The 22,590-nt window shown below is 46.4% G+C and overlaps 1 protein-coding gene across 6 annotated transcripts in view; it reads right to left on the bottom strand.

Annotated features, from left to right (window-relative positions):
* PPFIBP2 (PPFIB scaffold protein 2) overlaps positions 1-22,590 on the bottom strand; it is a 160,909-nt gene that overhangs the window by 56,677 nt on the left and 81,642 nt on the right. For 5 of the 6 annotated variants that reach the window (XM_078058441.1, XM_078058439.1, XM_078058440.1 and 2 more), the window contains 3 exons: positions 20,940-21,032; positions 16,897-17,010; positions 4,849-4,980 (listed from right to left, as the gene is read on the bottom strand). In XM_078058441.1, the coding sequence (XP_077914567.1) occupies positions 4,849-4,980; positions 16,897-17,010; positions 20,940-21,032 (339 nt within the window). Of the gene's footprint in view, positions 1-4,848; positions 4,981-16,698; positions 16,721-16,896; positions 17,011-20,939; positions 21,033-22,590 lie in introns of those variants that run through there. The other variant, XM_078058444.1, reaches the window with a different exon arrangement.

A 22,590-nucleotide genomic window follows, 5' to 3' on the forward strand; every position in this document is an offset into this window, starting at 1 on the left:
CTAATTGCCACTCTGTGTTGTACCCTCAACTGGCTTTATTACTCCTGCTTCGCTAACCATCAAAATTCTTCTTTACGGTTCTTTTCTATGTGAAACCACTGGGCACCTCCCATAATCATGGTCTTCCCTACCCCTTCCTACATGTTAAACTTGCTCACAATTTTACTTAGTTCTTTTTCTTTCTCTTTCTTCATGCTCAGTTTAATACTGGGCTGGCATTTACACACCACTGATGGGTACATAACCTCTATGCTCCACAGGACAACGTGGAAATATCTGTCAAAATCTCAGGTGCACAGCGGCGTTCTTTGTAATTACAAACACTTGGAAACCATTCACATGTCCATAAAAAGAAGGTAGGTCAAACAAATTAGGGTACAGTCAGATAATGAAATAATATGCAGATATAAATATAAATACATTTTTAAAAAAATGTACTTGGTATGAAATAAACTCCCAAAGTGCTAAATTAGAAGGTCTAGGGGTGCCTGGGTGGCTCAGCCGATTAAGCATCTGCCTTCGGCTCAGGTCATGATCTCAGGGTCCTGGGATCGAGCCCCACATTGGGCTCCTTGCTCAGCGGGGAGTCTGCTTCTTCCTCTCCCTGCTGCTTCCCCTGCTTGTGCTCTCTGTCTGTCAAATAAATAAATAAAATCTTAAAAAATAATAAATAAATTAGGAGGTCTAGAGTAGTGTGCATGTGTACAAAAAATGAAGGAGAGAATGTGTGTGTGTGTGTGTGTGTATCTCTCCATATAAATTTGCTTGTCCGTGCTTAACTCTGGGAGGATACAAACAAACTGATCTCAGTGGTTCCTGACGGTGGGCTTGGGGGGCCTGGAAGGGGACTTTTTGCTGCATATACCTTTATGAACCCTTAATTTTTGAATCATTGGAGTGTATTCCCCATGCTAATAAAAATCAGTAAATAAAACAAAATAAATAAAATAAAAACCGTAAGATTTTCTTTCTCAGGTCAGCTCTTGCTGGAGCAAATACCACCTTCTCAGCCCCTGCTCTGTGCTCCAAGTCCATCCCTCTGGTTGCCCCAGCTCAGAAATCAGAATCCCTCCCTTCCGAGGTGCTAACCACAGGAAGGAAGAAGGATGACACCACCACCCGTGCTGTAAGACATTCTGTTTTCTGCCAGAAATCCGAAAGACTCTTCCTGGTTCTCTTCTTCATACTTGCGTATACCTCTGATTAACTGGGCTGACTCTGCTTTCCAGGACCTGCTGGATCCCTGCTCCCTTCTTTACAGGATGCTCTGGTACTGCATGTAGCCCTCTTGGATCCCACCACAGAGGGATCCAGCTGCAGCACCCCTGCATCTCCAGTGCTAAGGGAAACCAGACTCCCTTCTCGAAGGGAGATGCCTCCCGAAGGCCGTGCCTGTGATACGGTGTGCCACCCAGAGGTTTCCCTTTGCCTCCAGCTCTTTTATGTTCCATCCTCCTAATTCTGGTATTTACTTTCCATGGCAGCATTCCTCTGCAGTCCTGCTTCTCAGGAGTAAACCTAATTAATCCAAGCCTGGGTCTCCTGAAATGACCCAGAACCACTGCAAAAGGCTCACAAGGAAAGGTAAACAAAAAACCCAGTTTTCACCCACATCTCATTGACAGACTCCTAAGCAATGCTGCCAGGATGGTCTCGATTTGGCAAGAAACCTGCACCTCGAAGTCCTCAGGTTTCTAGACAACCATCTAGAATCACTTCCGTAACTTTCTACAGGTAGGATACAAGCTTAGGGGGGAATCAGAGTCAGAAAAAAGCAGCCTGCACTGCTCTTGTTAACAGCATCCTTTTTTAATTTTCATGAAACATAAAACAGAATTTGAGGATAAAGCCTGAACTACATAGAGGAAATTTCAGATCCAGCTATCCCAGAAAACAAACAAAACAAAGAGAAAGACCCTGCCTTTCCAAACCACAAGCCATGAGGCCTTGGGCTAAGTATACTCACTGGAAAAAACCCAGGAGCAGTGCAGGCTGGGAAGCAGCATTCCCCTTATTCATGTAGTGCAGCCTCTGGTGATCTTAGCTAAGTGCCCCCCTCGAACATGTCCACGCACATGACAACGGGGCGGTGGTAGCAGCACCCCCCGGGGTTTTAAGCCTCTGAGCACGCCAGCAAAGATTATGTTCAGTTCTAAGAAGGAGAACTGCGTTTCAGGTCATGTGGCTCTTCACGGAGTATCACAGGTTGAACAGCCTAAAAAAATTTCTCCACATAGAAACCTAATGTTTGTACTAGCAACTGGGAAGGGCTGTTATCTGGCAGGACTGAGGCCAGCGGCTCAGAGCCCATGTTGTCTCAGGCATGAATAGCCTAATGGAACAAAAACAAAAAATTCAGATTGAAACATAATCCCTCAGACAAGAAAAAATAAAGCAAAGAGCAAAATGACTGCTTGCTTTCGTTATACTTGGCCCAGAAGTGGGAGCTCTCCCTCCATCCTGTCTTCTCCAGAAAGGAACTCAGCTGTCCCAGGTTGGTAAGGACTCACACCCACCCACATGCTCCCCACAGTTCAGAATCAGGCATGTGGACCCAAAGTGGCCCAATGAGAGGCAATCCTGGGGCTTCTGCTGGACCTTTGAGAAAGAGACTCTCTCTCTGCAGGGGTTGCCCAGCTGGTGGGACCTAGAGCTGCTGGGGGCCATCTGTGTCACCACACGGGGAGACTTCCTGAGAATAAGGCTAAAGCAGAACCAAGACATACGCTAAGGCTGATTTTAATGACATCGTGAGGTCACCTGGAAACCCTAGATGTGTCAAGTTGTGTGACCTAATAACCTCCCACCTTTAGTCATTTTTTAAAAATTTAAGTGGTTTTGGGGCGCCTGGGTGGCTCAGTTGGTTAGGCGACTGCCTTCGGCTCGGGTCGTGGTCCTGGAGTCCCGGGATAGAGTCCCACATCAGGCTCCCTGCTCAGCGGGGGGGTCTGCTTCTCCCTCTGACCCTCTTCCCTCTCGTGCTCTTTGTCTCTCATTCTCTCTCTCTCAAATAAACAAATAAAATCTTAAAAAAAAAAAAAATTTAAGTGGTTTTGAGTTATCTCTACCACTTTAAGACTTCTCAGAGTTTACTGAATTCTGCTTCCAGAACCTCAACATATGTTTACATGTAATCACACAGCTTGAAACGGTGGTAAAAACAAAACAAAACAAAACAACAATAACAAAACAAAACAACAACAAAAAACCCCTCTAAACCTGGAGAAAATTCAGTTTCCTTCTTTCCTTTCCTTGAATTTAAGAAGCAAAGTCTATTCAACTAACACTTCACCCAGATAAGCTTTCAGTCTGCGTGACCTTTGCAGTTTTTCAATGTATCTTAATCTACACTTCCATCTGCAGGATGCTTAAGGACACAAAATATAAGTAATTGATAAAAGCTAGCTGTTACTATGTGTCCAGCACTATGCTAAGGACTACACACACATGATCTTATTCCCTCCTCAGAACCAGCCAGGAAATCCCAAGCTTACTCCCTCCATTTTACAGAGGAAGAAGCAGAGGCTACATTACTTGCCTAAGATCTCAAAGCTAATGAGTAGCTCAGCTTGCATTACAGCTGGAAGAGCTGATTGGAGGGCCTGCACTCTTAATCACTAGAAGACACAGTCTTCAGTTTAATGGAGAGTTCCTTTGGCAACACTACTTACCAACGAACAGCTTCTCAAAAGCAATGCATGGAATTGCCCACAAGTGTCTCTATCACCAGTGTTTACCCAATAAACATAGAAACAGGGCAGGTTTCAGTGCACATTAAAGGTGGTGCTTAACAGAAGGGAACAAGATCCATTTTTAGATTTTGGAGATTCCTAAATCAGTGTGTGGTGTCTCTCTGTCTCTGTGTGTGTGTGTGTGTGTGTGTGCATGTACGTGTGTGTGTGTGTGTGTGTGTGTGTGTGTGTGTGTGTGTATGAAGATAAACCAAGTACCTACATTATGCCAGATACTATGATAGGGACTTAACTTTTGTGATTTGATTTGGGCTTCACACAGTTACCCATTGTACAGATAAAGAAACTGAAGTTCAGAGAAATTAAGCAGCTAGGTTGTTGAATGAAGTTCAAAGACCTATTAAGCAGTTAGGTCAGTAATTGAACCAAGGTCCTTCTCAACCTAAAGCCTATCTTCTTTCCACATCTTATATCACCAGGTGCAAATATGGGGACTTATAGGTAGAAGTACATGGAAGGTGGTTATCTAAGGTTACAACAGGATATTCTCTTCAACAAAAGCAGCTCTGAGCCTAGAATTTATCCAAAATATTTATCCCAAAAAGGAGTCTGGCATGCTCTGGCCAATGGGATATGGAGCCTGAAACAAAAACAGGAAAAATGCAGGAAAACATTACATGGGCTCCCTCCTATGACCTATCAGGAGAAAAGAAACACATAATCTAAGAGTCCCATCTGGGTCCGTGAAATACACTCCTTTTATATGGGGACAGTGCCCTACTGGGCAGCGGACTTCATTCCAGTACATGGTCATTACCTTGGCTCTCACAGAGGACAACTTGGGTCCCTTCACATCTTGTCTGATCCTTCCCCCCCACTGCTTCCCTTTCCATCCTTGTCAGCAGCTTGAGGGAGGATAAAGCCTTAGAGCCAAAATGGGGTGGTTTGGGCATTGCTGAAATTTGCAGCCACAGCAAAACCTGATAACTTGGTATTAACAGATCATTGTGTCTCTAGTGCACAGATGCTTCTGGCACCCAGTGGCTGCCAGGCTTGGGGTTGACCAGATGGCCTGAGTCCACATTAGGCTAGTTTCCCTTGCTCTGAGTTTAGAATACTATGGATCCCCCCCCAGAATTTGGTGTATCACACTCACCTCTGCTTTTCTCTGCTTCTCCTCTTGCTCTCTCTGCTCCTTTTCCATGCCAACTAGCTTGAGCTTCAGCTCAGAAACTTCAGTCATCAGGTCGAGCTTCTGGGTCTCAAGAGATGTGCGGCTTAGCAGCTCCTGCAAGCAAAACCAGATCTCAAAATCACAGTCTCCATGGCAACAAGGGCAACTGAAGCTCCATCCAGAGTGCAGAAGGCAATCTCTATGTTGTATGTTGGACAACAGAGTTGAGACTCCTGCATGTGAGCCACGGGTCTAATAGGGATGGACCCGGGCTGCTCCTGAGTTACTCAGGGAAAGCACGGCCCCTGCTGCTACCCACTGTGCTCTGAGAAATGATGTGAACTATAGCTCTCAAAAACACGTTTGCCTCTGGAAACCATTATTTCCAAGTACAGAAAATGGACAGTTTTGCTCAAAGAACTAAATTTCTCCATCTTTATTTTGAAGGCAAACCAGCAGGTCCTCTCAACCAAAACAAACAAAAAATCAAGCTTACATTTAACAATATATTTTTCAAAACCAAGGATTCCAAATCACCTCCTGGGCTCACAGCCCACATCTTCAACAAATCTCATTGTAAGGTTTCACTACAATGAGCCTTGGAGGGAGCTAGAGCATAAAGCAGATATTCAATGAGTATTTATTAAATGATTAGAATCTTATCTATGTGATATGGATTTTTCCTAGCCTATTTGATATGAAGCTTTCTGAGCCACTAAGGGATTAAGTAAGAAAATTATTCTTTCCTTACTGTAAGGCTGGACTAGGGGAGGTTATAAGTCCTACCATCACTGGAACAGCAGTAGACAACAACCCGCCATTAATACATACACTTAATAAGCATAAATAAGACAAAAAACAAAGGTGATAGACAAAATACCTACTGGAAACTACTAGGGATTATGCAGGACCTCAAAAACCACGAGCATTCCCCAAAGTCCAGGGCTAACACTTCTCCACTGGCAAAAGGCGATGGTCCATGAGCTCCCAAATCTGGGCACATGGTAGACACTGGATAGGCAGCTCCCAGCAAAGAGACTATAATATGGAGATTCGGAGACTAACCAGCCAAATGAGCAGCCGGAAAAGATACACTATCCTGTCATAGGATGAATATTCTATATTCTCTTGGGCAACCCAACCCTAGTACCAGAATGGTGATCAACAGCTATGATTGCGCATATTCTGAACTGTCCTCAGACCATAAACCAAACCACACAGGACAGGGATTTTAACTGGGAATACAGAATTTCCTAGGCTAAGGGTCTCAGGGTCTCAGAAAGCCAAGGTACAAACTATCTATCTGCTAATCTGAGGGGACGAGTATCTAGAAGTTCAGCAAAATGAGCTCACTGAGCACTGGGCAGTTCCTGTTTCAGCTCGACTTGAAGCCAGCATATAGGGCAGAGGCAGCAGCACTCAATGGGTGAACTGCAGCCTACTGGGTCGCAAGGAGTCTGCCAGATAAATGTGTGTAATGGTGGACGGGGGAGGAGAGAAGACACATAGATTCAGTGAGTGTCTCTGTGCCAGACCCCGCCGGGTACTTTGCATACATGCTCTCAATAAACCTTCCTAGTGATTTGACAGTAAATAGTATCCTAATTTAATAGATGAGCAACCAGGCCCAGAGACCGGCCTGTCTTGGCCAAAGACATATGCCACTCAACAACAGCAGAGTCAGTTTTCAAACCAAAGTCTGCTTGACTCCAAAACTCGTTTCTGTCTAATGTATCACATTGTTTCCCAAAGGAAGAAGTCCAAGAATTTTAAGGGAAATAACAAAATACATGCTGAAAAAAGCCCATCAACAAATATTCACTGAGTCAAGTAAATTGCCACTCAAATTGTCAAGATTTTTTTTTAAAGATTTTATTTATTTACTGACAGAGAAAGCACGAGTGGCGTGAGGGGCAGAGGGAAAAGCAGGCTCCCCGATGAGCAGGGAGCCTGATGTGGGGCTTGATCCTGCGACTCCGGGATCATATCCTGAGCCAAAGGCAGACGCTTCACGGACTGAGCCACCCAGGCGCCCCTCAAATTGCCAAGATTTTGTTGAGCATACACTTTTTACCAGGGCCTGGTGCTAAGGCTATCTTAAGATGCAATCCTCCCTGACACCACCTACTCACTCCCACCTCCTCCCTCCTTACCCCCTTCCCCTCTGCCTCCACCACCTCATTCTGTGTTTCTCTCTCCATCCTTTCATATACCTGCTTTCTTCCAAAAATGATTTGAGGCAGTTTGAAAAATGGACAACTTGAGTTAAAATGTAAAACAATAAAATTAAAGCAGGTAGGAAAAGAAATTAATGCCAGAGCCACAGTTGGTATAAAACGCCTACCCTAAAGTTCTGTGACTGCTAGAGGTAGACCATACTGTGTACATGAGCTTTCCAGCCACCAATGTGAAGAGAAAGAGGAGTAATTCTACAAATCAAGGTCCATGAGACAATTGCTTTGGATCACTGACACTGAGAAAATATTCTTCCATGAGACTTTAATCATTTACTCCACAAATATGTTTTTAAATATCTACCAGATGTCAAGGCCTAGGGATATGACCATTAAAAACACAGCCCACTGAGTGCTTGAGTATCCTAAGATGCAGTGTGTCTACTAACTAGCGTTCATGACACTGCGTTGGTGGGATTAAAAAAAAGCCTTGGAATGTACCTCTCTTGAAAACTAAGAATCTACTCTCTTTCCACTCTTGCCAAAATCCCTCTAGCTGTTTTAATTGGTCACAGCAATGTTCCAGCTGACGAGGACAATGTTCTAATTGGTCGTACTAAAGTTCCAATAACCTTTCCAACTGGTCATGCTGGGGTTCCAACTGGTCACACTAACATTCCACGTGGGCATTCCAGTTCCTAGTGATTATATTCCAGCTATTCTATCTATTAGCATATGCCTCCACCTTTCATTATCATCACCCCTCATCCTGTTCATCAGTAAGTACTGTCCTACTCCCAGAATTCAACGTCAGCTTTGGACAAGCTCATCCCAGTCCAGCTCCTCCTCCCATCTCCAGGCCCACATGGCCTCCAGCCACCAGTATGTGCTATATCCTCTATCATATGTGTCCTAAGAGGGTTCAACTACCCCACATTTTCAAACGTTCCTTCTCCTTCCAGAATAAACTAAATCCTGACTTTGACATCCTATGCCCTATCCTTCCCAGTCATCTCAGGCGGAGTCCACTCTGCTCTGACAATCCAACTTACTGGACAACTTTCTGTTTCTAGACCACTACCGGCCTTACTGACCATCTATGTCTGCCCTACTCTTCTAAGGCAGCGCCGTTCAGTTACAGCAACTTCTCCCAGACATCCAGAACCCAAGACAGTCTCCCGTTTTCCTCAGGGCTTTTGTTTTTTTAATCAAGTTTCTCTACCTAGTTTGGGCACATTCCATTTCCTCAGTAACTTCGACATCCTTGCTCCTTCCTTGTTAGGCTTCCCATATCCACTCTGGCTTCACCTTGCTTGACCACAATGCCAATGGGCTTTGCTTCCACTTTGCCTCAGCTTCTCAGAGGGATGGTCACAACTTGGCCCTTACCTTTGTCCAGAATGCATTCTCTCCACTTCTAAAATCTTCAGCTCTGAAGTGGTCTCCTTTGGCCACAGTCCTCTGACCTTTAAACTTTCCCAGTTAGTGACTTAAATAATCTTTAATTTCTTCCTCTCTGGCCACTAGTTTGTCAACTTCCCTTAAGTAATATTTGCCTCCTTCTCCATTCCATACCTTGAGGTCATTTCAACTGTATCACATCTGCACCAGAAAATTCCTCATCCAGCTCATCCCTGCCCCCAGACCTGAAGTGCATTTGCTTTTTCAGAGCCCAGTCCACGCCAAACCTCAAAGTCTTTTGTCTATGTTTCTAGTCCCCATGGCCTGAAAACTGCTGCTAAATGACACTTAATGATGCCAACTGGTTTCCATACAAATTTATGCTATCTAATTATAGCTGATCATCTCCAATCGCCTGGCACCCTTGCATTCATCTCTGGTTGGTTCCGTTTAGAGATTGTTCCAAATCTTTCCCATTCTCCTCCAGCCATAAATCCCACCGTTTCTCCCTCTTCTCCTCAAATAACCTCTCCTGTTTAGTGAAAAGATTTTTAAAAATAATCTGATCATTCGTTGAATTTATATCCTTTCTATTTCAAAGTTTTCCAGAATCATCTCTCAATCAAATCTCTTAAATCCATGTCTTAGAGCAAGCAAGCCCACATCTCATGTTGGCTTCTTTCACCTTTAAGAACCACTCTGAAGCCCAGTAAGTTTCCAAGTTGCACATAAAAAAACATATGTTCAAGGACACAATGATTCTAGAGTTTGCCCTGCAACTGCCCCATCTGACCTACCTTCCTGTTGCTGACTATCTCTCGTTCTCTAGACTTCATGCCATCCCCACACAGCTTGATGTCCAGGCTTTTAAGTTACCTCCCCGGTCAGTCATTAGTGTTTGGCTGTGATCTCCGAGTTCTGATCAGGTTTCTCCCACCGAAGGACGCCTACTCACCTGGTCCTAGGCTCTCCCTCACCTCTGTCCTGCCTGTGAGAAGTTCCCACCCGGTCTGTGCTACACTAGGGTAGGACTATTAATCATCCACTCTGACAGGCATTTAATCTCTTTCACCATCAGCTCCCATTCCTCAGGCTATAAACATGATCAAATTTCTTACATTCGAAAGAACTTTCCCTCTTGACCTTGCCTTCCCCTGAAGTAACCACCATCAACTCTCTTCTGCTCTCCCTAGGCAAATCCATGCTCTCTGTGCACTGTTGGTATGAATGCGCTCTCTCTTCATCCCCTCCCTCACCCCTTCACAGCCAAGCTCTAAAAGAATAATCTACCCTTGCTGCCTCTTCTTCCTCACTTTCCCTGTCACTTCTCCACAAGACGTCTGCATGCCTGCAACCCAGCTTCTGCCTTCACCAGGGAGGGCACAGAAACAGTTCTGGTTCTGGGGACCAATGTCCAAACTTCCAGATGCAACCTGTACTTCTCAGCTTTCAACCATTTACCCTTCACCCACTTATCAGTCTAAGATACTACTTTCCACCTCATCCTTTCGGTTTTCCTGATCTTTCTTTTTCTCTTCCATCTCCTTTGCTAGCTGCTTTTACTCAGTCTGTGCCTTAGGAGAAAGGTTGTTGGACCCCTAGTTCTCATCCTGAAGACTGGGGTTATCTCTAGATCCAGCCTTTTTGTCTGGAGCACCAAGACAAGGCTTGGTCCCTGCTCGGATCTGCAGGGTGGATCCGCCTGGGAATCTCTTGGAATCATGCAGCTACCATAATGTGGGGAGAGGTGAAATGTGGGGAGGCAGGGCGCTGGAGATAAGGGGGACAGGTTTCAAAAGCTGCATTAGCTTCTGCTCTCCCAATTGTTTTAAGGTTGCCTGTGGAGAGAGTGCAAAGGAAAAGGAGGGGGTGGCATGTGAGGCAGGTGATTTTTGTTACTATGAAGCATCATAAAACTAGGTCATGAAACTTTGTATCTCAGAGAGAGCCACCATTTCCTTTTTCCAAAGCTCAGTTTGAGACTGGAGCTGATAAAAAGAAGTGGCCTTTCAATTTATTCTCTCCTTCAAGGGCCACATCTTGAAGCAATTACTTCCATCTTTAAGTGTGGAACATGACCCAGGGAGTTACTGACCAATGACAGAGGACTGGAGCCAGACTGGCAATCTGAAACCAGAATGAAAGATCGGGCCATGGAAAGACATGAAAGGAAAAATCCGTCCCTTTGCCCTTTGAAGTTAAGAGGCCTAGGCCATGCCAGAAAGCTGCTTTCGTAACACTGCAGAGAGGTGCCTGTAGTCAACCTAGGTTCGAGTCCAGACTCAGTCCCCACTAATGAAACCATCTCTCCGAACCTCAGGCCCCTTATCCTGTGAATGGAGGGTAAAGTACCCACTTCACACGGTGGTACAGAGATTCGACATCAAAGATAAAACTTGAGGAAAGCAGTTATTTCTGCCTCAGAAATCTCCCAGCAGGCACGTTTAGGGAATACCTGGCAAATCCCTCTTTTCTTCACTCGTGACTCAAGTGCCTTACCTCCTGAGACAGATTTGTGCTCTCACAGGATCACGTACAGAGCTGTTTAATATTCTTTGTGAGACAGAAATACCTCCTTAAAGGTGCTCTTGGGAAATTTATCAGCCAGGTGCTGACGACACTTGGGAGTTCACGTGCCTGGACCCACTGTCCTTCACTCAACTCAAGGGCCCCAAATCCCCACGCTCAATGTCTTAACACTGGTGATTTGTGAGATGGTTCTGTTTTAACGAAACTGAAATAACCATACTCCAGCTCTCAGATGTGGGCAATGCAGAGCCCATATTGTCATCCCTCTTCTCCATACATAAGAACACAGGTTTGACGACTTTCCCAGATCAACAGCAAGAGGTGAATCTACAGAAAGTCATGTCCACTGACTCCAAATCCCCAGAATTTGTCTCTCCACACCTCACCTAAAAGGCAGCCAAAACAATGAGGTTGCCTAACACCTGGGGCTCCAGGTCAGGTGGGAGGACTGAAATCGAGGCTGGTGTCCTTCAACATTACCCCAAAGCAGGGGTGTGTCCTCACAAGGAGGTTTGCATCCTTTCTTCCTCCCCATGTGGCTCCCCTAGCCTGTCTTCTTTTTGACACTGATCATGTTTTCTGCTCTTGACATTGATTACGTCTGTAAATGTCCAGTCTCTGGAAGGTGCTCCATTTCACTGCCAGCTTTGTGTAAAGTCTATTAACCACTAAGTAGCATCAGCTTCTTCCTTGAAGTCACCATCCTCTGGAGAAAGGTCAGAGGCTGAGGATCGTGCTGTGCAGGACTCTAATGGACTCTAGAGGCCACTTTAGAAAAAGCCACCAGGGACCTCAGTGCATCAACAGGAGAACCCGCCCTGTGACACAGATTTTGTTGCCAATCTGAGCTAGTTACAAGGAGGCCGCTGCTCCATGTCTGGGTTCCTGGGGTGCTAATTCTGGAGAGCCCAGAGTGCAGCCCTCAGAGATGCTGATAGGCAATGCCTTGCCCTGCTTAGGAAACAGAAGGCGAAGGTCAGCCCCTAGGCCCAGACTACCCAGACCTGGGAGAACGAATCCAGGCTGTGGCCTCTCGAGGACCCATTTATAGATTTCCTGGAAAATGACTCTTTCTAATGGAGAAGTTTCCTTGGGAAATCCACACCTGTTCAGTGAGCCTGAAACCATACCTGAGTAGGTGCTTCCAGAGGCAGCACCAGAGATGCTCACAGCTGCCCCCTTCCCACACTGAATCTTGCAGAGGGCTGCAGACAAAGACTTTGCCCTCAAATGGGTCCATCATCTATGTGCTGCTCATGTGGACTAGCCCGTGCTGATTTTATTTGGTCCTGGTTTGCCTGTCTAACCCCAAGGTCTTCATGCTCCCTTGTTCTGGAGACCAGATGGATTAATGCGTAGAAACAGATGGGAACTGAGAGATCAGCATTCAGCAGGGGCAGGTGGAGGGTGTGTGGTTCATGAGTTGGAGGAGGCGCTAGCTCCCTCCCGTCTTGGGTTCCTGGAGGGAGGCGGACAGAACAGCTGTGGGGAGAACGTGGCTCTGTGGGGTTGCTGGAGCCTATGTAAGTAAGCACAGGGCTGGGGCTATGCTGGTTGGGTTTGGGTTTCCTTAAGTCCTACAAGTGCTCGAGCAGCCAGTGGAGGGGGCGGGGTCTAGAGCAGGGGTTGCAGACTAGAGGTCTGTGGGCCAGGCTTGGCCTGCAGGTGTGTGTGGTGTGGTTCGCACAGTGTTTTTTTTTTGTTTTTTTTTTTGTTTTTTTTTCCATTTAAATTAGTTACCAGTATTTTTAAAATAGAAAGACTCATCTTTAAATCTGGATTTCCAGCTTCTTGTGAAAAATGAGAATGTGTAACAGCACTGGGCCTAGGTGGGCAGTCAGCTGAAGGCCTCCTGCACACAGGGCTGCTCCGTGCGCGTGCGTGGGAGCAGTGCTCCCAGGAACAGAGTCCCCAAGGGCGTCAGTGTCAGCAGGCAGTAGTCAGAAGGCCTCACACTGACCGGACCGAGAAAGGACCTCGTGCAGAGCTCCTCGGGCCTTGCAGCAAGAGGCCAGGCGTGGCTCAGGGCAGGGACCGTCTCTGAGGGCTGGCAAAAGGAGGCAACTGTTTGCCTCTCTTCTCCGCCTCAGGGCTGGGAGTGCTCCGTCTTCCTATCACCAGAAGCCAGTAGCCCTGCAGTCCAGGATCTCGCGGGCAGACACGCAAGTCCCTGCCTGCCCCCAGGACACACGCTAACATGGCCCCAGCAGTCCACGGCACCGCCTCAGCACTGTGGAACAAGAGTCGGGGCCTTTTCAAACAGCATCAAGCACATCTTAGGAAAGGACCAGCATGTGCAGCAGAAATGTTCAACTGGGGATTTGGAGCGGGGAACTCAAACTTATCTCCAGCTCAGGTACCACCAAGCCCAGCAGACACGAGTGGGAGCTGAGGCTCAAGTGGGTCCTATGATCTGAACCCAGAACATGCCAAAAGTGAGTATTCCACACTCCCTTCATTTTATTCTTGAAAGATGGGAGAACCCAGGGAAAGTGAGGAGCATAAAAAAACTTGGTTTGGGGCGTCTGGGTAGCTCAGTTGGCTGTGTCCAACTCTTGATTTCAGCTCAGGTCATGATCTCAGGGTCCTGAGATTGAGCCCCGTGTAAGTAAGGCTCTGCACTGGGTGTGAAGCCTGCCTGAGATTCTCTCTCCCTCTCCCTCTGCCTACGCCCCACTGCACTCTTGCACCTGCTCTCTCTCCCCAAATAAATAAGTAAAATCTTTAAAAAATATATAACTTGAGGGATCCTGGGTGGTTCAGTCGGTTAAGCGTCTGCCTTCAGCTCAGGTCATGATCCCAGGGTCCTGGGATCGAGCCCCACATCGGGCTCCCTGCTCAGTGAGGAATCTGCTTCTCCCTCTCCCTCTGCCCCTCCCCCCTGCTTGTGCGCTTTCTCTCTCTCTCTTTCTCTCTCTCAAGTAAATAAATAAAATCTTTAAAAAAATAGTAACTTGGTTAAGTTCAGGAAGATACCTTTAAACCTCAGAGGTGACAAATAAGACCCACCACACTCCAAATTCTACCAAGCCACGACATCTACCTCTGTGGCACACGCAAACCCCATGCCTGGAACCTCACCCATAACACAAAAAAGATTTAGAATAAACAAGAAATAAAAGGTATCTGAGCTTAAGACTTTCAAAAGTCTAAAATCCAGTCTTTGGGCTGATGCTTAGAAGGACAAGACAGCCTGCCCAGTGGTGCTGGGAACCAACATCGGAATCCCTGGCACCGAGACGCGGACAGGGGGCAGAACCTGGAGGAGCCGCCAAGACAGGCGGTGAGGTAGTGCAGGCACCACGTGCAGCCTGCTCTGACCCCGATTACGTGGTTACCCAGCAGGCACTGCCTTCCTGAAACATCAACCTCCTGACATCTTCCTGACACGTTTCCCTTCCGCATTCAAATCTTCTTGGTCTCTGTCTGGGGTTTTGTAACACTCTATCGCCTTCCTCGCTCATCCTCGCCTCAAAGCCACACCTTGTGCAGCCCTGGAAATACAATCTAGTGGGCTCTCCTATCACTCTTTGTGAAAATATTTTCCCACCATTCGAGATCTTTCCATCAGGCTATTTTCTTTCCTGGTCTTCAAAAGAAAGATTCTGCTTGAAAAAATAAACTCAGCTCAACCTGTACTGTGACTCAGATTTTCAGGGAATAGGATGAGCAAGAGAAATGCATGCAATTTAAATAGAAAAATCAAATGGAGTCAAGAATGTGGTAACTTATTAATCAGAGATGAAAAGAAAGCAAACTAAAGAGCAAGCAGCTTCTGAGCTGTTAGAACTAGTTTTTTTGTTTTGTTTTGTTTTTTAAGACATCTGCATAGAAATACTGACTTTAAAAAGAAGTTCTTGGGGCTCCTGGGTGGCTCAGTCTTTAAGCGTCTGCCTTCGGCTCAGGTCATGATCCCAGGGTCCCGGATCGAGCCCCACATCAGGCTCCCTGCTCAGCGGAGAGCCTGCTTCTCCCTCTCCCACTCCCCCTGCTTGTGTTCCCTCTCTCGCTGTGTCTCTCTCTCTGTCAAATAAATAAATAAAATCTTAAAGAAAAAAAGTTCTTCAAATGCACTGAAAACTAAGAAATACCTGGGAACCAAAACATTTATCCTAAAACCAAAGGTCAAACTCAAAGCCCGTGTTCATTACCATTCTACCAAGAAACAATCTGAATGCTGATCATGACAACAAAAAATGTTAGGGCTTTGGGAGAAAGACTGTAAGCAGTGATCTGACTGAACCATTCCTGTTAAAGGACTGTCATTTTTTAAATAATTAGTGAGAGCCTCCTACATGCCAAGCACTACAGCAGAGGTTACAAAGCAAAAACCAGGACTGCAGTTTGTGTCTATTTCCCAAAATAAGTGAAAATGCAAGAATGATTCAAGGATATTAGATTGATCATCTTGATTTCACAAAATTCCTAATTAGCTTCTCAACAGATTCTGAAAAGACTGAATAAAAATCAACACCGATGTGGAGAAAGGGGAGCCCTCCTACCCTGTTGGTGGGAATGTAAGCTGCTGCAGCCACTCCGGAAAAGTGTGGAGGTGCCTCAAGATGTTAAGAATAGAGCTACCCTATGACCCAGCAATTGCACTACTAGGTATTTACCCCAAAGATACAGATGTAGTGAAAAGAAGGGCCATATGCACCCCAATGTTCATAACAGCAATGGCCACATAGCCAAACTGTGGAAGGAGCTGAGATGGCCTTCAACAGGTGAATGGATAAAGAAGATGTGGTCCATATATACAATGGAGTATTACTCAGCCATCAGAAAGGATGAATACTCAACTTTTACATCAACATGGATGGGACTGGAGGAGATTATGCTAAGTGAAATAAGTCAAGCAGAGAAAGAATTATCATATGGTTTCACTCATATGTGGAACATAAGCAATAGCATGGAGGACCATAGGGGAAGGGAGGGAAATCTCAAGGGGGAGAAATCAGAGAGGGAGACAAACCATGAGAGACTATGGACCCCGGGAAACAAACTGAGGGTTTCAGAGGGGAGGAGGTAACAGGGTGATGGGTATTGAGGAGAGCACATGCTGTGATGAGCACTGGGTGTTATCCGTAACTAATGAATCACTGAACACTACATCAAAAACTAATTATGTACTATACAGTGGCTAACTGAACATAAATAAATAAAAAATTAAACACCCCTTCCTAAAAACTGCAGCTCATCATTTACAATAGGGTAAAACTGTTCAAGAGTAGAAGAATGATTATCATACTTTGCACTGAAAAAAAAAAGCCTCTAGGTGATAGTAAAGAAAACTATACAGCAAGATTTAAAAATGGAAAGAACTCCACTCTAATGGGAAGCATAACAAAATCAGAGGACTAAATTTTATCTGTGGTGTGAACAGAGCTTTGTAAATTATATGCATACCTGATGACAACGAGGACCAAAAGGAAACAAGGCACTGAAGAGATTTATTTGAATGGTATGAGAGCAGCTAAATTTTTCATTTCGACAACCATTAAATTACATTAAGATATTCTTTAGGAATTAAGTTCTGTCAAAGAAGACTACACAGAGTGGAGGGCAAGAATGAATGGGAAAGAGGCACGAAAGAAGCTAACTGACTTTCTAAAGCCCCAGATGCCACCGGCTGTGAAGCTGTGGCTCGAGAAGAGAAGGGCGACCTTGCCGAGCGGAGCGCCCCTGAACCTGAACCCGGGAGAGAGTGCCACCTGGGAATGCGTCTAACCTGCCCAACAGGTTATTCCTCTCAGGCCAGTCCTTCCGGCCCTCTCCTCCCTGCAACTCTCAGTGCGGGGGGTTTCACCTGCTGTGCAGTGAGCGCCGTGACCTGGACACAGAAAGTGACTGTAACACATGAGCTGCTCTCAACCCCGAGGGCCGTCGGGCGCGCGCACACGTGCGCCACCCCCCCCAACCCCCTTACCTGTTGAAGCATCTCTTCGGCGGCATTGAGTTTCACCTGGTGTCCTTCCAGACACACTTCCAGGTCCCGAATCTTCTCTCCCTGGGCTTCCACTTGGTCTGTGAGGACACTCACCTGTCCCAAGAAATAAAGCAATGGTGGAGGCGCAGAGACGGCTCACTTGGAGCCGTGAAACCACGCTGCAGATCCTCACGTAAAGATGGCTTTCCTTTCTGGCAGGTGGCGGGGGCGGGGCGGGGCGGGGGTGGGGGGTGGGAAGCGAGGGTCCCGGATGCAGAAAACTCCAGCTGCTGTCTTACCTCGGCCCTGCCTGCCTGACGTTGCCGCGTTTCCCCGCTCTTGCCGCATTGGAGGGAGAACCCGCAGCGGGCACGAGCGCTGCCTCGGGCTGGGTCCTGCTCCCGAGTCCTCTCACAGGGCTCACGCACAGTCTGGCCCTCCAGGCGTATCTCGGCTGGCCTGCCAGGGCTCCTGCCACCTCACCTCGTGTGCGAGAGCAATCCCAACTCCTCGGGAGACTAACCAATGACCTTACCTCTCTCACTGGGGTGTGATGACTGCTCACCTATCAGGCGAGGCTTCTGAAGCAATTAAGGAATGTGGGACGTAAAGGGCATGTGTTGGCACTGACGAAACTTGGCTCCGGGAAGGTGTTTGTGCCTCACAGGCCAAAACATGACTCTAAGTCATAACACACACCAGCCACCCTCACATGCAGTGACAGGAAAGCCCTCTACCTAAAAAAATCACGGAGAGATCTGTTGGAATTAATAAAAATCCATTTATAGCAAGTCATTTAAGTTATGCCCTTAATACATGCTGAGAGGATTTTCATAGCCTGCTCTCGTAGCAAACTGCCCCCCGGATCCTCCTTTTTATTAAAAAGGCGCCTCAGAACAGGGAGATGAAGAAAGAGAATGGGTGGCCTCTCCAAATAGAGAAATCAATGACTGGCAAATTGAGATCCTTTAGACACTATGGGTTCTTAACCAATGGTGGAGTCGTGGCCATTTACATATAGATTATCTTAAGTGATTTCTCAGTGTAAAGGAATGATAGCTGGAGCATGAAGGAGTTAGTGTGAATTCACTTCTGAGCGTTTAAATAGACTATCAATCATAAAGCTCCCTTTACAGAGGAAAAAGTCTAAATTAATACCGCTACTTTCAGCTTTTCATTTTTATATTTCCACATGATTAAAGAATGACTGGAACATATTCCTGGAGTTGGTACGTAGTGTGCTAATATTCCACTTACAGTCCCCAAAACAGGCGCCTTCTGTCAATTAGGCCCATCTCAAACACAAACCTTTGTGGTGGTGTTTTCAATCCTCGTGATCCAACATTACCAGCAGTCCTGGCCTTTTATAGCTACCAACCCTACCTTCAAAAGGGTAGGATTCTAGGGGTTGGCCTTTCAAAGCTCCCTGGGTTCCAGAGTTTCTGTTTGGGAAGGATGTGTGATGGTTAATCTGATTATGAGGATTAACACATATCGTCTGCACCACGCCTCAGAGTCATGCGCGGGAGGTACCCAGAGGAATAATCTGCGGTCTCTTGCACTCCATAGCCTGTCGCTCGGCTGTGCACAAGACTCAGGATACACAGGGCTACGGCATCCTTACAAACTTGAATACTCACTAGAAGGACCATGGAGAGGCCCAGAATATTGGGACAAATGTATAAAGATCCTAAAATGTGACCTTTATTCAATAAAAACAAATACTTTTTGAGTCCCTACTACATGCTAGGCATAATTTTAGGCATTGGAGGGAATATAGAAGTGGTAAAAAAGGAGGAGGTGAAAAGCCTTACCTTAAAAAATACATTCCCATGAAGACAGAAAAGATTTTGGTTTAAGTATTCATGCTACCGAAGCGAGCACAGAAGATTTGGGGTTTATTTTTTAACTTACTCTGAAAACAAAGTATTTTGTCATGTGTGATTTGCCTTGCTCCTCTACAAGTTGACCCAGGAAAACATTCTGGGCCAAGTGCTTCAATTAATTCAGTCTGGCTGAGCTGCCTTGTAAGTTAAGGAAGAGGCTCTACCAGGTGAGGGCTAACTAGCTCGATGGGGCCACCACAAATCACAGTGATCACCTAAGAGCAGCTCTGAAAGTCTGTTCACAAGCTCCTGGGATAGATACCACTAGGATCCACTTCTGACTTCTGTGATAAGCAGCTTCCTAATTGTGTTAGGATTATTGCAATAAGGATTATTCAAGACTCAGAAATTAAAAAACAAAACAAAACTGTGAATGTCAAAGAGAACATTATCACATAGGACTTCCTTATTAAATTCCTTTAAACAGGTAAGTGTTAGTTCTGCCATGAAGGTTCCTGGTTCAAAAGTCTGCGAGATCACTGTTACTGCAAAATTTTAAACTGGACACTCTGATTAATCATGTCATTAGGATGGACTTTCAAATTACTCATTCCTCAAAATACGTGTGATATAATATGCTATATAACCCGGCCCCTCCTACCTCTCTGAAGGCAGTTCCCCACCAGACTTCTTCACGGTCATAAATTCCAGCCACACAGACCCTTGCTTGCTTCTTCCTATACACCAAGCACACTCCTCGCTAGGGTGTGTGCTGGACCAACTACCTCCCCTGTCTGGAATGTGCTTCTCCAGGCATCCGCGGGGCTCCCTCCCTAGCTTCCTTCAGGACTCCCCCTCTCAGGGAGGTCTTCTCTGACTACACAATCCTTACCTTGCTTTATTTTTCTCCACAGTATTTATCACTGCCAGAAACATTTTATGTATTGATTTACTGTACACACACGTACACATGTACACAGACAGACAGACACACACACACATACACACAGACAAGCCCTATTAAGAACAGGGAGTTCGTTTATTTTCATCACCGCTGCAACCCAAGCACCTAAAACCAGTGTCTGCCAAGTTGTGGGCACTCAAATCTTTTTTAATGAACAAACTAATGGAGAAAAAAGTCCCTGAAGATGCAAAATTATATAACTATATATTTGGTCTGAGCTTAAATTTTTTAAAAACAGGGGCAGGACAGGAAAAAAAAAAGTCTAGGAAGAAAGGTCAAAATGTTAAACTCTTTTTGACTTTCCAAAGTTCCTGAAATAATCACTTACTACTCTTAGATTTGTAAAAAGGTAAAATAGAAGGAAAAAAGCCAAACATACGGCAGCCTCTTCATTCCAGGGCTCTAAGCTAAAGCCCACAGTCTGCAGAGGGTTGTAGAACCCTACCTGCCCCCTCTTCTGTTTCACTACCAGTCTGGTCTACCACTCTTCAAAAGCTTTTTAATGAGCCAGGATTGGAATAGTCATCTTCTCATTCTCCAAATCAATGATCACAGTGTCTGATACATACCAGACAGCAAACAAATGCTTGATGTACGCATCTGAGAGCTAAAACAGCAAAGAACCCCTATCACAACGACACGCCTCACATAAGAAGGCTCAACACTATGCCCTGCCAAGGAACATGAGTTTTCAGAACAGAAAATGTTCCTTTGACTATCTTTCTCCATAAAAAGTTTTGGAGTTCCTCTCTTTGAGGAGAGACAGTCATTCAAGACTCATTATCCCCTATTACCAGCTCCAGGGGATTTGGCCTCAAAGGGATCAGTCTAGATCCAGCTCCAGATGATTTGGGCCTGATCCAGTTAGAATCCACCCTACGTCCATATCACTCATGGCTGTTTTATTAGAGACAGGAAGACACATCTTATCTCCCTTCCAAGGCTTCTGGGCTCCTAGAGGACAGGGCCTCATTCATCAGCCTGGTCACAGAGCTTCCAGTGTAGAGAAGAAGTGGGTACTCAGCAGTACAAGATGAATAAATGAATGCATTCACAGCCCCAAGGCCAAGTCCAGTTAAACTGTGGCTTCAGTTCCTTTCTGCTTTGTTTCAGGAACTGAGTCTTTTTAAAAACATACACTTTCGGAACAGAATAAATCCAACAGAGAAAACCTCTTGTGCCTCCCTCCCACTTAGGGTACCTACAGAGTTGGAGGTAACAGGATAAGCTCTTTCCCACGAAAGTGGACCCACCTGTAAAATGAGGGACTCCTTATCTCCTTCTAGACGTGCCAAGCGTTCCTGGTACGTTTCATTACTAGCAGCACCTTGGTGATTTACCTGAGACTGAAAGGGGAAAAAAAAAAAGTATACACTTAAAAGGCTGGAAAAACATCTTACCAACTTCCAAATGAAGGATGCAGTTTGTGAGGACAGTTTCGCTGGTTGCATGTGCAAAACCACCCACCTAAACAGGAAACCACAGGATTTCAAAACTACTATGAGGAGGACCACTGCTAGGTGTGCTTTGGAAGCTGGCCAAACCACCCTCTGGATGACCTCACCCTTGGCCGGGAAGGCCTCGATGGAACTCCAGACCCAGTGGTGCTTGGCTTGACTGGGCATGTCGGGTCTGGGGCAGGCGGAGGCACAGCCTGCCAGAGGCACCAATGGCAAGGAGTCTACTCTTTGAGGAGGCCAGGGAGCTAGTACCAGTCACCAAGGAACTATGTGGGAACGAGGCCCGCACAGACCTCGGTCTCTCCTAACTCTCACGTGAGGGTTCTCCAGAGCCAAGGTACTCCTTACAGCACGGAGGCCCATCTTGAGCACCGTGGGGAGCACAGAGGATGGGGGACACCAGCCGCAAGGCCCTTCATCCACTCACACAGCCCTTCCAGGGGTGGCCGGTCCCTCCCCTCCACTAGGGCTCCAGCCTAATGGCAGCCAGGCTGGCATCCTGTGTGCTTGCTTCTCTCAGCTCTAACACTGCAGGAAAAGGTGAAACACCCTGAGAAGACCCCATGTGACAGTCAGAGGGACCTCAAAGAGCTAACAGGAAACAAAGTATCCAGAAAGTGGAAAACAGCAGAGGGAGAAGATGTGAATTGGCAGACGGGAGGCAGAATTTATAAAATGCCTTGAGCAAGAGACAGGAGGCTGCAGGCACTTTTCGGGTGTGCCTGACCTGGTTGTAGGCAGGGAGGAGGGAGAGAGGTGGCTGCTAATGGGACTGAATTGGCCCAATGCCATCAACACTCCCTTCCTCCAGGCTTAATGGAAGGCTGAAACCCAGAGGCCCAGAGTAGGCCATTCAGGGGTTTGGCAGCCTGAAAAAGCAGATCTTATTGCTAAATGGGTAAGTGACAATCATCATAATCCGGGCTGGTCCAAAGGAGTAAATGCTCCGAGGTTTATGAGGCAGTATCCTCCATTCCAAAGGTAAGTCATAGTTGTGCAAAGGAGTGGGTCAGAGAGGAACCCAGGCAGAGTCCCGGAGGTGGTTCCCTTCTCCTGAGCCCGTTTCCCCACGTTCCGACCTTCAGGATGGGCTTGCCAACCCCCCCTCCATGAAGAAGGGGCACTCCTTCCTTCCCTAGTCCCACCCCTTCCCCAGTGCACACCAGGTAAGGGCAGGGGACAGAGTCAGGCTCAGTCCTGGAACAGACACAGGGACCAAGAAACAGGGACAGCATTCAAGGCCTGGAGTGTCACCTGTGAGAGAAGCACCTGCTGTTGAAGGTGCAGGGAGAGGCCAGCCCAGGGGCCGGTTCCTAGGGCGGCTGTACCAGGCCTAGGCTCTAGGCTCACCGGGCCACAGTGCCCACTACCACCCCACTGCCCTTGGCTCCAGCCGCTCTCCAGTCTGCATCTTGTTCATCGTTATGCAAGCTCTTTCATACCC

Source organism: Halichoerus grypus, chromosome 11 (genome assembly GCF_964656455.1).
Source record: "Halichoerus grypus chromosome 11, mHalGry1.hap1.1, whole genome shotgun sequence".
Classification (NCBI taxonomy): Eukaryota; Metazoa; Chordata; class Mammalia; order Carnivora; family Phocidae; genus Halichoerus; species Halichoerus grypus.